The sequence below is a fragment of the Trichechus manatus genome, unplaced genomic scaffold (assembly GCF_000243295.1).
Source record: "Trichechus manatus latirostris isolate Lorelei unplaced genomic scaffold, TriManLat1.0 scaffold00017, whole genome shotgun sequence".
Lineage (NCBI taxonomy): Eukaryota > Metazoa > Chordata > Mammalia > Sirenia > Trichechidae > Trichechus > Trichechus manatus.
The window spans coordinates 7,466,523-7,483,873 of NW_004443953.1; the positions used below are offsets into that span (position 1 = coordinate 7,466,523).

At 34.3% G+C, this 17,351-nt stretch overlaps 1 protein-coding gene across 5 annotated transcripts in view; it reads right to left on the reverse strand.

Annotated features, from left to right (window-relative positions):
- Positions 1 to 346: 346 nt before the first annotated feature.
- USP45 (ubiquitin specific peptidase 45) overlaps positions 347 to 17,351 on the reverse strand; it is a 75,299-nt gene continuing 58,294 nt past the window's right edge. The window contains exons 12-19 of one of the 5 annotated variants that reach the window (XM_004372414.2): positions 16,376 to 16,432; positions 15,866 to 16,012; positions 11,373 to 12,051; positions 10,029 to 10,126; positions 6,323 to 6,409; positions 2,841 to 2,994; positions 2,230 to 2,294; positions 347 to 1,915 (exon numbers count right to left, since the gene is read on the reverse strand). In XM_004372414.2, the coding sequence (XP_004372471.2) occupies positions 1,850 to 1,915; positions 2,230 to 2,294; positions 2,841 to 2,994; positions 6,323 to 6,409; positions 10,029 to 10,126; positions 11,373 to 12,051; positions 15,866 to 16,012; positions 16,376 to 16,432 (1,353 nt within the window). In that variant the 3' untranslated portion in view covers positions 347 to 1,849. Of the gene's footprint in view, positions 2,295 to 2,840; positions 2,995 to 6,322; positions 6,410 to 10,028; positions 10,127 to 11,372; positions 12,052 to 15,865; positions 16,013 to 16,375; positions 16,433 to 17,351 lie in introns of those variants that run through there. The other 4 variants (XM_023727589.1, XM_023727591.1, XM_023727590.1 and 1 more) reach the window with 4 other exon arrangements.

The window sequence follows — 17,351 nt, forward strand, 5'->3', positions numbered from 1 at the left end:
AGGTACAGCAGTCCAGGGACAAGGGCCAGAAGGCAGAAGGGGGCAAGAAAGCTGGTGATAGGCAACCCAAGGTTGAGTAAGGACAGTGTTGATGTGTTGTGAGGTTGTTAACCATTGTCATAGGGCAACATTTGTAGTAACTGTTAAATGAGAAACTATTTCTGTAAGCCTTCATCTAAAGTGAGAATAGCAGCACAATTGAAAGAGCATAGTCGATGTCACTGAACTGTGCATGTAGAAATTTTGAAAAAGGGTATCTTGGGAAAGGGATACTTTCACCAAAAAAAAAAAAAAGGTTGAGAAGGGAGAGGGTTGACATGTTGTGGGGTTGTTAACCAATGTCATAAAACAACATGTGTACTACTGTTTCATGAGAAACTATTTCTGTAAGCCTTCACCTGAAGTACAATAAAAAAAAAATTAAAAAAAATCAAGAAAAACAATACTATTAATATTCTGAGAGCTTAAAAACAGAATTTGTGCAGTGTGCATTTTTAAGCTCTGCATTTTGTATACTATTACCATCTTTAACACTAATCACCATTCATCCATATGTCAAAAGGCAGCCCTGGTTAACTACAGCTACTATTCTTACATTCCCAAGAAGAAAATGAGCTGGGATTAGGCATTTACCCAGCACTTGCCTGTAGTATCACTCGTTGGTATTAATGATTAGGATGCTTAAACCATGCAATTATGTGTTTTGATTCAATAATGTGACACTGAAGTAGCCATTATTTTTTGAAATTTAAGCCTAAATAATAGTAATACCTTTCCTGCTAAGTTTTGACAGCTTAGTCATTTGTATCCTAGGGGGAAACTATTATATTTCAGTATTATTTAATATTTAAAAAGAAAATCAGACATGCTAACTTTATGCCCATTTAAATAAAAGCTAAATCCACTTAAACTTACCACTGATGCTTGCTGAAGACAAAAAGTCATCTAAAACCCCAAAATCATGTTTAATATTTACTGAAATACACAGAACTACAAAATATATTTCCCTGTTAAGTATAATAAGAATATAATTCTCTTATCATTTACAAATATAATTTGGTGATTATATTTCAAAGGTACTATATGGTCCCATATGGATAAGCAACTTCTATTTATCAACTCTGCTTGTTACAATAATCTATAATTATATTTTGACTTTGGCTAACTACTTGCAAATTACCCTTAACTCTATTAAGAACAGGCTAATTGCAAGTGATATGCTGATAAAATTATTTCAGTATTTTTCTAGCTCTCATAAGCTAAAAGCTTAGGTATCAATAAGCAGTATCAATAAGCAATAAGCTAATCAATATATTGATTTTAAAGCTGTAATACTGAAATTACAATGGTATCTTTTTATATGGCTGAATCATACAAAATATGGTAAGGTAACCATGTCATATTAGGCATTACTTCATGTAATTATATGTTATGGCAGTGCTTCCCAAACAGCAGTACCATATACCCCTGGATATCCCTGAGATGATTTTAAGTGGTACATGAATGAAGTTACATATTTACTGTTTGTTAGAAAAAAATATAACTAACACATAAAATATGGAACATTATTGCTCAAAACGAGGAAGGCTAAGGTTAAAAAAAGTGAGGCTAAAAAATAAGGTTAAAAAAATAAGTAAACGTTTTGTTATATATATTTTTGCCACAAAAAGAGTAACAACAAAAAAACATAAGTAAACAATAGCAAAGGATACATACACATATAATTATATATATATACACACACATATATATATATAACACACACACAGCTATGAAATCAGGAAGGTGGTATGTGACTTACATTTGGGAAACGCTGTTTTAAGGGATGATTTGATTTAGCCAGCATCATTTATAAATCCTTGTAACAACGGGCCATAAAGGGGTTTCCTGCACTACTGTAAACTCTGGTTTTATTCTAGGACAGATATTTTGAAAAGAGCATGTTTTTATATGTAATAATATAAAACTGAAAGTATTGAATACATTTAATTTACTTTAAAAGGGTTCACTAAAAGTGGTGAAAAAGTTTGGGAACATTTGGGAGACACGCTATCCCTATAGAAGAGAGACAACTACAAAGGCACATTACATATTACAGTTATCACTGAAGCATTTAAATGAAAGTGATCTAAATAATCATTGCCATTAATAATGAACAGGTAATTATAATATTCTTTCATAAAAAAGAAGGTAAGCTTGTGCACTAAGTGCTCTTGACTCTGGAACCACCTGCACGTAAGTGTCACTAATATGGACCCACTGTCCTGCCGATTCACTCTCAGATTCTTTCAAACCTAACAAAACAAGAAGTAAAATGTTTTATGTTCTTACTCTAAGTTATAAACAGCAACACATTCATCACAATCTATATTTACCTAAGCTAGATCTTACTGCAAAAGTCTGTTTCTTCCAAAGTGAACTAACTCTTTTAAGGCATAAGGCATTAATATTACAGAGATAATTAATAGTGATCTCCAATTAGTATCACTTTATTTTAAATTCTAATGAAATATTAGATAGCCTTGCAAATAGTTATTTGCTCATGGAGAAGAATCATTCTTACTAGAAGAGAAAGAAAAAAATCAGTTTGCTGACCCATAAGCAAAGCCAGCAAATTTTCAACTCCAACTCTATTCTGAAGAGCTGGTATATCTTCAAAAACTTTTGGTATCATTAAATAAAGCAATACTCCACTACAATACATGATGCCTGAAACCCTTCTTAGAAGTAATTCTCATTTAACATAAAGTGAATCCACTTGAGGTATACATGAAATAATAACTTATCTCTATCAGAAAAGGCAGAACAAATTCGTTCATCTTCATGATAGGATGGCATACCAGGTACATTTTTCTTTCCAGTGATATGTTCCAATAAGGTCTTGGAAGGTGTTCTCACTTTCACATAAGCAGTGTAGTGGCCTCCTCTCATCGAGCCACTATGTTCCACTACTCCATAGAGACCATAAAGAACTTTATCTCCCATACTTACATTCTTTTAAACAAAGAAAAAAACTCAAATTAGTACTATTTAGTGAAATATCACTGATAAGAAAATTAAGCCAAATATATGTCCTGTATATAGAAGAAAAATGCATATTAAGACTACACTGAGATATTTTCCCACAAAATGGAATAATGGAAAAGCTTGACAACGTTTTCTGCTGGCTGGGCTGTGGAGAAAGAGAGTACTGTTATATGCAGTGCAGGTGGGACTGCAAAAAGGTACAATTCCTTTGTATTATTATCATTATCTAGCTCACCACATCACCTGTTGCCATCGAGTCTATTCCGACTCATAGTGACCCTATAGGACAGAGCAGAACCACCCCATAGGGCTTCCAAGGAGTGGCTGGTGGATTTGAACTGCCGACCTTTTGGTTAGTAGCCAAACACTTAACCACTGTGCCACCAGGGCCCCATTATCTAGCTCAGTTACATATATATTACTCTTACATTCACCAATTCTATTTTTAGGATTCTGTCACATAGGTATAAGAACGAAATGTAAAAAGACATGCACCAGACTATTAATGGATTATCTGTAATAACGAAAGACTGGAAACTCAAATGTCCATAAATTGGGGACTGGTTGAATGATGCATCCACACAGTAGAATATTATGCTGCTTGAAAAAATAGAATGTAGACCATCTCTATACGCTGCTATGAAATAGTCCTCAGGGTATAAAGATGGAAAAAGGGTACATATAGTAAGCTACCACTATTTAAAGTGGGAACACAAATATATATACCTGTCTGCTTACATTTTAAGAAGCAAAGAAAGGATAAATCATGATTTTTTAAAAATGGTTATCTATAAGAAGAGGGAGGAAACAGGCAGAACGGACATGGAGAAAAGCTAGACTTCTTTGAATTTATCTTCTTTCGAACATTTGATGTTAGAACTTGGTAAATATTTTATGTAACTATTAAAAAAATTAAAATTTAAAAAGCAATCTCTAAATATGAAAAATTAAACAAATTAATAGTATATCCAGTTGGTGGCAAAACATCACAGAGGACATGTCAAAAAGACCCAGGAGCCAATGCGAAGTAGTTTCCAGTGGCCAAATGTGGACTCATTAGAATAATATACTAGAGTATGTATTAAAAAAGTAATCTAGTGGATTAAAACTATCAAAGATGTTTCAATCCACTAATCTATAATGAGAAACTAACTGGTCATGGTTTGAGGATGTTAGTGAACGAATTCATTATTTTAAAAACTGGTTTAAAAAAGGAGGGGGGGAATCAAGCATTTATACTGCCTTTCCTGTAAGAACTATACCAAAAGATAACTAAATAGATGAAAGGAATTTCTCTTTACAGAAGTATTCTAGCTAATAAATGGAGAAGGAATGACAGAATTAGAACATCACCATTCTGTAACACTTAATGAACCAATGGATTTAACAGTGAACATCACTAGTTGCTGATGTCACAAACAGATAGAAAACTGGCATTATGTGCCTCCTGATGAAAGAATGGAGCTCTGGTGGCACAGTAGTTAAAAGCTCAGCTGCTAACCAAGAGGTCTGCAGTTCAAATTCACCAGCCGCTCCTTTGAAACGCTATGGGGCAGTTCTACTCTGTCCTGTAGGGTCGCTATAAGCCGGAATCGACTCAAAGGCAATGGTTTTTTTTTTTTTTTTTAATGAAAGAAATGACATAGCCTTGCCAAAACCAAAACAAAGCAAAAGGAACGTAAACCTGAATCTGTTTAAGCTTGCAGCTACCAATTGCAGGAAATAAAGAGGACAAAGGAACAATCATCAAAATCTAAACTATTGGAAACTATCAGAAAGTTGACCCAATTTCTTCAACAAATAAATTGAAGGGGCAGGACAGGAGAAATATGGGATTGAGGAAACTACAGATTAAAAGAGACTTAAGACATCATCCAGTTATAATGTGTGGACCTTATTTGGATCCTAATTCATAAAACAAAACAAAAAAAGGACAACTGGAAATATGAACATTAGGTGATAGGAAGGAATTATTGTTAATATTTTTGGTATAAGTGGTATTATTAACCATAATATATTTTAAAAAGTGGGGAAAAGATTCTTATCTTTTAGAGATACACAGTAAAATATTTATAGATGAAATGATACAATGTCTGGTATTTACTTCAAAATAATAAAGAGGGAAGAAGTGGATAAGCATGTGAATGGGCAGGACTGGCCACAGATTTAAGGTTTTCAGAGATGGGAACAAGTACTAGGGATTCATTGTACTGTTCTGTGTACTTTTGTGTACACTGGAAAGTCTCCTAACAGGTAATTTTTAAAAAATATACTGTTTTCATAAATTTAATATATCCCAACCCAAACTCACTGCCGTTTGGTCAATTCCAACTCATGCCAACCTTATAGGGCAGAGTAGAACTGCCCCATAGGGTTTCCAAGGCTGTAATCTTTACGGAAGCAGACTGCTGCAGCTTGTTAAACATCATTATTATTTACCATATTATCAAAGTCTGAATGTTAATAATTGATGGATGGTGTTGGTGTTCCACAGCAAATGAACTGGAGTCACCAGAAAATTGCATTTTAAAGATATTTTTGTTTTGATTTATCAGTGTATTTGAAATACTAAGTTTAATAAGCAATCTGTCACATACCAAAAAGAACTAGACTGCTAGCCAGTAATTACGTACAGCACCCTGTGTTACCGTGTAACTTCCTCAAGGAAGTCAAAGGAATGTATAGATGAAATCAATGACTTTGTATAAGCAATTATAAACCAATCTACTTTATAAACCTAATTTTTAAAGTATTAGCAATTTTCAAGTATTATACTCAGCTGACAAGTACACTACTTGGTAGTACACAATATAGGGTTGCTATGAGTCAGAATCGACTTGATGGCAATGGGTTAGGTTTTTTTCTTTAAGTAGATGTAAAATAGCATCGAAAACACTGACTAGCACGTTGATTTGAAAAAATATATAGAACTACAAAATGTTGAAACTATTGGTGATTAAGCTCATCACCAATAGAAAACCTTGGGCATAAAACCTGCTTACTTCTCTGAGCAACCATCTGCTTCTAGTAGCATTTACAAGAAGCTTTGATCTTCAAGAGCACCACTGCCTTATGCCATCTATTCAACTCTCCCCTATTCTGTCTCCCAAAGGACAAAAGTCACAGTCAGTGTGTTAAATACTAGTGATTTAATTTCACTAATTATAAAATTCCCTTTGAGAGAAAAAGCTTATTAAAACAACAACAACAACAAAAGCATGGCCAAATAAGTACATAGGATATTTTTAAGTCTATTATTCTCAAGTCAATTAAATATCTTAATAATATACTGTACCTTACAAGTAGCAGAACAGAATGGTGCTAAATCAAGCATGAGTGGAAAATCTACATGTCTGTTTACTTTTCGAAGACTCAAGCCAGCCTTAAAAAGACCAAAAAAAAACATTTAACGCAATAAAATTAGATCTAAAGCACAGTGTTTTAATTAAAACCAAGAGGAATCCTAGAAGTTAGTTTTTTTATAGATATAAAAATGTGACTAATGGTCTAAAATTGACAAATGACTAAATTAATAATTAGGTTTCATACACTGTTACTACAAAGATTATTTACACTGTCATTTTTACAATGATCAATATGGGAATACTTACTTTCACTGTGGCTTTTCAACATCTATGGAAAAATAAATCCAATGTGACGAAAGCTAAGCTACTGACACATGCTATCATGAAAATGCATCAGACTAAAGAATCAGGAACCTGGTGTTCTAGGCCTGACTCAATGATTGGCTAACTGTGTGACTCTAGGCAATTTTCAGAATTCAGCTTCAGCAGACTCATCTAGGTCAGGCCAGATACAAGTGGATTAGATAGGTCCTTCTCAGTTCTAAAATTCAACGATATTCATTACAAAGAAAGACAATACTGAACATTCAAAATGTTTTATCAATAAAAGTAAATGTCATACACTGCATAAAAATAAAATGAACCTTCATAAGCTTAAATGAGTGCCATCTTTTTCTATTTTTAATTTCCAAAGACAGATAGACCCCCAAAAATGTATAGTTTGCATTATGTAATGATAATAAGAACTAACTGATGGACTGTCAAGGGTCTTGGGTAGAAGACCCATAAGTAGAAATGGACTCTGTTGGAACATGAACTTGTAAATCTGAGTTGTTTGGGGAGACAAAAACGGACAGATACAACCTTTCATGCAGGGCTTCATGACTTCAATGACTAGTACTTTTAATTTGTATAGTAATCATATAATTTTACCACAGATCTATTGGCTGTTTATTTTGTACCTTTAAAAAAAAAAACCAAAAACCAAAAAACCTTTGTTTTTGGCTGAAACACATCCACTTATTGTTTTTTCAAATGATCTTCAGAAGGCTTACCATGACATCTGACATGAAATTATGAGGTCATACCCCAGGAATAATTATTTAACCTTTTTCAATTTAATTTTATGATATGCCACAGAATTTCTTTGCCTCATTTTTTATCAGGTAACCTATATGACCTCTATAAGCATCTGAAATCATTTCATGCAAATGTGTCCTCCCCACTCAGTACTTTGCTCTGAGAAATTACCCCATAATAAAAGAGACATGTAAAGGTCTTTAACATAATATGAATCTTTTTTCTAGAGGATAATTTTTGGAATATATCTAGCCTTTATCTGGGCCTTTTTTTCTTTTAACTGAATGATATATATTCTAAGTATTTTCCCAATGTCACTAAAATACAAATCTGATGATCTGCACATTGGACACTTAGGCTAGGCCTAACACCTGCCATGACCTACAATGAGTGGGACACACATCTTTGTGTATCTCTATTTCCTTGCTATAAGTTATTAGAAGTGGAATTACATAGTTAAAAGTGATTACTTTTGTTCAAAAATTGGCTTATTCAAAACATTACCTAATATTTTTCATACACATTACTAAATTACTTTCTAAAAGGTGTTACCAACTTACACTCCCAATGCTGGTACATGAGAGTGCCCATATCCCACTTCATCCTCATCAACACTGTATCATAACTGCCAATTTGATAGGTTAAACAAGGCATCTCACCGTCATTTTATTTTGCATTTCTTTTGCTGGAAACAATGGACTTTTTTTTTCATACTTTCTTAGAATTTGTATTTCCTTTTCGATCAACTGTCATTCATTTTTTTTACACATTTTACCATTAAAACCAGTTGCTGTTGAGTTGATTCCAACTCATGGTGACCCCACGTGTGTCAAAGTAGAACTGTGCTCCATAAGGTTTTCAATGTCTGACTTTTCAGAAGTAGATTACCAGGTCTGCCTTTAGAGGCACTTCTGGGTGAACTCAGATCTCTTTAGGTTAGTAGTTGAGCATGTTAACCATATGCACCACCCAGGGACTCCTATTTTACTATTAGGGTCTTGATATTTTTCTTACTTATTTTTAAGAGCTCTTTATACATTTAGGATATTAACAATCTGCCATATTTATGACAAGTATCTATCCAGTTTGAGATTTGCCTTTAAGTGTTATGGATGTTTCTGACAACACAGTTCAAAAGCCACTACAGAGAAAGAGGCTTGCAGGGATGCTGAATGACTAGAAGCAGAGACATTGCTTAGGAACTCTGCTCCCTACAATTCCGAACCCCTGGGAATGAGAATGTGGCTTTGATGACACTAACATCTAGCTTGAGAACATGAAGGGACCAAGATGTCTATAAATATTTTCCTGTAAGGGCATGGATTCTTTCAGTAGGGTCTTCCTAAATAGGAATGTCAAGTACCAAATGCAAACTGTGGCATATCATTAAATTAGCTTTTTAAATCTGACATGTCCCTATCTTGTTCAGACAGAGTCATTGACATATGTACACTTTCCATTAAGTATTCTGAGGTAAAAAGAAGGTGTGCTGAGAATGGGACATCTGCTTTGGTTCTCCAAGACCATTTTATTTCCAGTGAGTTTCTATAACCCTGTTTATAGAAAATTAAGGACTTAATCTAATTTTTCTGTGAGTGGGGATATAGAGAAAATCTCTTCCTGCCAATCTGTAGCCCACCTGAAATGCTGTAGATATATTATCAAAGCTCTCAATCTTTTCCTTGTGTTTTCTTTCATGGGCTTTATACTGAGAAAGTTTTCCACACAGAGGTCATAATATTCATTTAAGTTTTCTTCTAGTCTTTTCACTGATTTATACAATTAAAAAAATTATCTGTAAATAGTATTGATATATAGTATAGTGAAGCTCTAAATTATTTCCCAAGCATTTTTCCCAAGACCTTTACTGAATAATCAACCCCCATTCTCAACTGATTTGAGATTGCTCTTTATCATAATAGCTTTAAATTATACTGTTTTGTTTGTTGACTATTCTGACCCTACTGTTTCAATTATTATAGTTCTATCTTAAAACTAGTATTAAAAAAAAAAATAAAACCCACCCATCCTAACTTTTTCAAAAATGTTTTACTATTTTCAGTTATTCCTTCTTCCTGAGGAACTTTTAACTTTTTATAAAATTATTTTATCAAATTCAAAAAAATCACCTCATTGACACAAGGGATTGGATTGAAAATATAAATAATTGGAGAAAATCATGACATGTTAAAAATATTTAGGTTTTCTCTTACAGGGGCAGGGCTCTGTCTTGGCACCCTTTCTGCATTTAGACCTAGCCAGCCATGCCTACCCAAGCACCCCTCTCAGTGGGATCATGACGATTCAGAAAGTCATGTGTACTCTACTACTTACCTACTTATGTGTTCTTAATAAGCTTTATTTTCCACTAAAACACACACACACACACACACACACACACACAACATGTAGGTTCCTTTCTCCCAAATCTTCAAATATTGTGAATTGAACAATTTTAATCAGAAATGTCTTGTCAACTATGAAGGCTGGAAAAGCGGTAAACCCCATTTGGCAAATTTTTAAATTCAACAAATTACTGTCGAATACTTGACAATATTCTACAGGACTTAGGACTCTGCAGAACACATGATAAAAATGACTAACAAGGACTTTTACCTGATGGAATCTTTTAAGATGGAGAATTAGGATAGCTGGAACAGCAGAAATGAGCAATTGCTTCCTGGCATTAGTATAAACCCCTTCTGCTTTCTTTTCTGCATAAAATATAATAAGTTTATTTGTAAAGTTCCATTTTTATATATTATCTATTATATCACATTTTGAAAAGGCTTAAAAAAGAAACTGAACTTCTAGTTATAGGGTGCCCCTACTCCTTTCTGAAAATCCACTAAAATGACAATAAAGGGTTTTTTTTTAAAAAGGCACACACTTATAAAGACAAAGAATAGGAGAGGTAACACTTGCAACAAAATTTTGGAAGCTGGGAAGCTGATGGACTAGTAGTAACTTATGTCAATATCCTTCAGCCAACAACCGCCAGCAACATACTTGAACAAGTTGGGTTTATTACTTACCGCAGTGAAGGGAGAATACACACCATTGGGAATCATGGTGTGTCTCAGTAAGAGATTGTTACAAAGGACTTATATAGGACTTGAATGAAGCCAACTGCATATTTATCTTGGATTAATGTAAGATGATATTTCTTCCTTCTCCTATCTAGACATTTCTTTAATTAAAAACTCGACCTGATACCACTGAGTCAATTCCGACTCATGGCGACCCCATGTGTTACAGAGTAGAAATGAGCTCCATAGGGCTTTCTTGGCTGTAATCTTTACAGAAGCAGATCACCGGGCCTCTCTTCCATGGTACCTCTGGGTAGATTTGAACTACCAACCTTTCAATAGTAGATAAGTACAAATCATTTGTGCCATCCAGGTATCTATTTCTTTAATTACTAGTCAGTGAAGATCAAAGTATTCTCTCCATTTAATCAAGGCTAGAAATACACTAGAAATTTCTTACTTGCCAATTACCCCTTTTCCCTGTTCATCTAAACATAGCTATTATACTGCTAGTTTCACATCATACAATTATCTGTAATGTTCAAATTTATACTTTGTCATGAATTTATAATCGATTGATAGGATTTATGAAGCACATTAATCTCACTAGTGATACAATGATAAATTTTAGGGATATTACTTCTGGATAGATTTCAGACAGCTAGTCCTCTGAAATAAGATTATATGGATTTATATTTTCAAGGCAGAAAAGGATACGTCTCAATTTATTTCAGCAAAAATCTACTGAAAACCTACTGTGCTTATTCGGTGTCTTAAGTGCTGAGACACAATCATGAATAAAACAATCCCTAATCCCAAGAGTCTTGGCCTAGAGACAAGGTTCTGAGATTCCCTTATTTTGGGATCTATAACCCCTTAGTTACTATCAGATTATCAATAATAAAATAATAATAATAAGCTAAATATTTACCTGCAGAACTGGTTTCCTTTTGGTATTTCTGTTTCTTTTCAGTACAATTCTCACAAAGAAGCTTGTTATTCCCCATGAGTAATTCCATAGATGTAAACTGGTAGAGACAAGACTGAACTGAACATTCTTTAGAAGTAGTTACATAGCTCTGAGAGAGAGTCTGAAAAGCATTTTGGGGGCTGTGAGATATCATACGCTTCTCCTCTGAAAAACACAAATTATTTGGAATATTTAGTGGCTGATTTTCTCTGTCAAGATCTCTACCTCCAGTTATAGTGCTGCTCAAATGAAGTTGAGAAATAGCATCAGCCACTCCCTCATCACCACTGTCAGTCTCCTTGGTGTATGGCAGTTCACTTGCTGATGGGTGGTGAATGGGTCCATCTCTGCATACACAGGACACATTACTGGGTCTAAACAACACAGTCTGGTTTGAAGCACTTTCAGATTCTGAGGCCTCACTGTCAGCATCAACACTACTTTCAGAACGGCTGGCTTCTTTTTCACTGCCGTCAGTAGGGCTTTCATTCAGAGTTGACTCAATATTCATGATGCTTGCAAAAGACACTGAAGAATCTCCATTCATTTCAAGGTTTTCATTTTTCGGATATATGACAACAGTTTTCTCTTCTCCCGATGACAATTTTCTTACATGTTTTCTGTCACGAATTAGTTGATTCTGAAAGTTGACAGTGTTTTCAGAGAAAAGAATCTTGTGACCTTATTGAAAATAAATTCCAGTCTCATTTAGACTTTCCATAATTATTAAATAAATACTATTTCTAGCACCCCTGAAGTCCATCTTCTAAATCTATATAAACTACAATCAACAGTTCTAATTTAAAAGTAAATCTTTACACAAGAAACTAACAACAGCGGTTACTTATTTGCAGGGAAGGAAACAGGGCTTTGTGAAACCTGGCTATGAGGGAGCCTTTTCAATTGTAAACCTTTCTATATTTGTTGATTTTTGAACAAAGTAACAAAAGTAAATTATAAGCTCTATTATGACACATTACGATTGCTACAGATCTGGAAGAAAGCATTTTATTTGCATCTAGTCTTTAGTTTGCCTATTAACTTCTGCTTTCTGACCAGACTAAGTAGCGTCAATCTGTTTCTTGTGATAGAAGCATACAGAGATAAAACAACCTAAATTTGGTGATAAACGTCAACAAATTTAATCAGACTTTAAGCTATTTGAAATATTTTTAAAGGTTTCACAGAGCTGAAGTCTTTTTTGAGTTTTTTCTTTTCCTATGGCTTATCTTAAGGGTCAAGACAAAAAACAAGGGAGAGACATCATTAATTACATACAGACTGGATATTCACTTTCAGTTATTTGGGGTGAGGAAAGAGAGATGAATTATAAAAAGTATCTGTGCCTCAATTTTTTTTCATCTTCAAAATCAGGATAATAACATTAGGTTCTTATGTTTACCAAGTATTCTGAACTCCCTGAATGAAAACAAGACATTCATTTTCATCATATATTTTAGTCTACTAGAGGGCACACAACAAATAAATGAAGTTTACGATAACATCCTACAAATTCTATTATGCTGAATTTATACAGTAACTTTTTTTTTCCTACAAACTCCTATTATGTATGTAATATTAATGGTCAAGTGAGAAAATACAGACCCATAAAGGTTTTAAGTGACTTGCTCAAGATCAATTAGCCAATAGATAATCAATGTGTCTGGAATCCAGTTCATCTAACTTCTAATTCAATGGTTTACAAATCCAGGTGATCTTAAGAATCACCTGAGAGGTTTGTTGTTATTTTTAAAAATACAGACCCAAGGCACTACCATTTAGAAATGCTGATTCAGGAAGTCTGGGCTTGGGTTTGAGAATCTATTTTAGTAAACAGTTCACAGGTGATGCTGATAATCAGCCAGTTATAGGAACTTTTTAGCAGGACTATTTAATCTATCCCCTTTACCTTCCTACTCCCAATGAAATATCAAAGTATCCATTTCCATTCTCGTTTTGGTGAGTTTATCACAGACTTATTGACTGAAAATATTCTCTTTAAGTTCTAATATTATAAGTCAAGACAAAGGATTAATAAGTTTATGCTGAAAAGATATCTGAAACTGTATGAAACATGAGTTACAATCAGAGAGGTGATACAAGGGCAGAAGTTAAGAGCATGATGCTAGAACTAGACTGCCTGGGTTCAAACTGAGACTCTGCCGCTTCTTAGCTGGGTACCACTGAGGAAATTACTTCATATCTCATTATCCCAGTTTTTCATCTATAAAACAGAAGCACCAACCACACTGGGTATTTTGGGAATTAAACGAGACAATACACATAAAAGCCCAGAAGAGCATCTGGTCCACAGTAAGCAACACAGCATTAGCTGCTAATATTGGTAGCAATCATAGGAATGATCATAGCAGTCTCCCTAAGCACCATCCATGTACAAACACTGGATGAGGTACCCGAGACACAATAGTGAGGAGGATGTAAACTGGGTTCCTAGTCTCAGAGCTTACAATCTATCACAATAGAAGCAAGTATGACAGAAAATAATTGCCAGTGGAAGGCAGTGCGCACAATGGTTAAGAACATGGACCTTGTGTGAATGCCTGTTTCTGCCACCTGCTATCTGTATGATCTTAGCAATGTTACTTAATCTATCTCTTGATTCCACTGAACTGATGTAAAGAACTGAGAACAATGATCAGCACATAGAAAGAATTCAAAGGTTAGGTACAATTATTATTATGATAGGAGAAAAAGAGGTGCTAAAAAAGCCCAAAGGAAAATAACTAACCCAGAGTTGAGTGGGTAAAGGAAATTGGTAGAAATTGAGGAGAGGGTGCAGAAGAATGGGACTGTTCCTGGAAGAGGGAAGAGCAAGTTCAAAAGACCACAGGTAAGAGAAAGAATGAGAAGTTATGGAAGTCTAGCTAGAAGGTAGAAGGCAAGTGTGGGAAGGAGAGAACATACAAAACCGGACCAGCGGTATTAAGAGCCATGTAAGCCACTGATTCTGAAGGCAATGGGGAACAAGATGACCAGTTCTGTTTTAGAAATCTTCTCTGATTGCAATGTAGAGTATGGTATGGTGGTTGGGGTAGACAAATGAGTGGGCTGCCCTGGTGGCGTAGTGGTTAAGAGCTCAGCTGCTAACCAAAAGGTTGGCAGTTCGAATCCACCAGCCGTTCCTTGGAAACCCTATGGGGCGGTTCTACCCTGTCCTACAGGGTCGCTATGAGTCGGAATCGACTTGATGGCAATGGGTTTGGTTTGATAGTATCTGACAATTTTGGTAATGCTTTTTTGTCCCATGTCATTTTCCGATAAAAATTTCCATTCACTGTTTCCTTTCACTATTTCTTTAGTTTTTTAAATGCTTCGAGTAAGATCAGATCTTCTGCCTTCCACTGGCATTTAACTCTCTCCATAAGTATTTATGTTACTATCTTGGTTTCATTTTCATTGTTTTTTTTTTCCTTAGCTGATGCTTCTTTATCAACAATTTACTATCAAATCACCATTTTTATATCAATAGAATAAAGCATATATTGAAATCATATTTAAGTGCCATAAATAACTAATGAAGCAAAGATAAGATCGTTTTTATTTAAAGAAATCATTCTGTCCTTTCTGTGGTCTTGCCACTTAACGAGTCTTCTAACAGAGTAAGTTAACTCTGATAGCATATCAATTTGCCATGTTAGTACAGATCATACCATGTAAAAAAGTATTTTTTTAATTAAGTACAAATTCAGTTGGAATTTATTTAGATTTACATGGGATAATTCAACAGCCAGGTATGTACCTAGTGAAATAACAGATCTAGACAATGATCATCAATGACTGGTAACATTAAGGAAAGATATCAAACATTACTTCCTTGGTAGAAGTATACAGCACTACTTAAATAATTAAACCTTAACCTAATTAGGCCTCTAGATATAACTGCCTTAGAGAGGAAATACAGAGGTTAGAGGACCCTAACAACATCACGGGGATGCAATAACAACATGAATTACTACTGAACGTGGGAATGTGGGTAATCTGTAGATTAAGAGATTAAAGAAACACAGCAATCAACTGCAATCTACAGACCACTTTTAGATTCTAAATTCAAACAAGCTTTAAAAACCAAAACCAAAAAACAAGTGTTTATGAGACAACTGCAGAAATTTAAACAATGATTTGATGCTTGGTGCTAGTAAGACGTTATTGATGTTTTTAGCTGTGCTAATGGCACTGTGGTTATGTTTTTTAAGAGTATTGATCTTTTAGAGATACACACTGACATATGTACTTGGGATTTGTTTCAAAATAATCCAGGATAAGGAAGGGAGAATGTGGAATATAGACAGACATGAATCGATAATTACGAAGATGACTAATGGGCATGAAAGAGTTTACTATAAAATTTTCTCTACTTTTGTATATGTTTGAAATTTTCCTTAACAAAAAGTTATTTTAAAAATATGATGTCTAACAAGTGTACATAATCTTACCTTATCTTTAGATGAAGAATGCTTCTTGGTGGCTTTGCGTTGATGATGAGTATTTTCTACAGTAACAGTGCCACTGTAGTGACCGTGATCTGTCTCCTGTGAACTTCTATATTTACTCATTCTTCCCACAAGTACAGGTTTTGAAACCTATGTAGATGTCATGTACATAACACAAAACTTCTTTAGCAAATAAAATGGATATCATCTACTTTTTTAAATTTCTAATTCACTTAAAATATAAAAACATAATTTCCTTAACATTTAACTGTCAAATATAAAACATAGGGTATAACTTTATACATAATATATATATAATGTATATAATAAGAATTATATTTTATTTTACACATACACAGATAAACTCCAACATCAAACACACTGTACAAACTTAATGATTATATATGAAAAAATAATGACTCTCAGATATCTCATAATACTCAACAAATGTCTAAATAAATGAATAAATGAATGTTCTTCACAAAAGCCTCATTATTAGTTTTTCCTCCTTACCCTTTCTTCTATTATAGGCAGTGAAATATCAATGAAAGGATCTTTCACCATGGAGATCTTAAAAGAAAATAGATTCAACACGACAGTTAGAATTCTGACATAGACAATATAGTTTTGTAAATTCTTACAAACTTCCCAGGCAACTTATCATTTGAAGTTAAAAAATGCTCCTAGAATTAACAGTGATTCAATTGGGCATACCAACACATATTGTTAATAAAAACAAGATATTTCAGAACTTCAATGAACACAACCCAGTTTAATTTTACAATATCATCAATATGATTAATCTGTATTTGAAGTAACTTCAAAATAAACTATATTTAGTAAAACTAATTAACTAAAGATACTAAACATATTTTTGGTGAAATCAGTGCAATGACATAAATAAAATATGAAATGTTAAGAAAAAGCTATGAAAATAAGCAGATAGCTTGACTGTTTTATAGATTCCTTTAAGATAATTATGTTTGTTTTTTATGAGTCCGAGGGCCAGTCCTCACCATGTTAGCGATCACCCGGAGTTCGTTTAAAGGGGACCTTGAAATTTTTCCAATGCTTTGCAGCCAGGAGGAATGCCTCCCCCCACCTCAAGCGGGGTCAGCAGCCCCTCTGTCCCCAGCCCCCAAGGGTACATTTGAGGACTTCTACAGCCACAAGCCGAGTTGCTTTAATTTTTTTTTTTAATTGTACTTTAGATGAAAGTTTACAAAACTAGCTTCTCATTAAACAGTACACATATTGTTTTATGACATTGGTCACCAACCCCACAACATGTCAACTCTCTCCCTTCTCGACCTTAGGTTCCCTATTACCAGCTTTCCTGTCCCCTCCTGCCTTCTCGTCCTTGCCTCTGGGCTGATGTGCCCCTTTAGTCTCATTTTGTTTTATGGGCCTGTCTAATCTTTGGCTGAAGGGTGAACCTCAGGAGTGACTTCATTACTGAGCTAAAAGGATGTCCAGGGGCCATACTCTC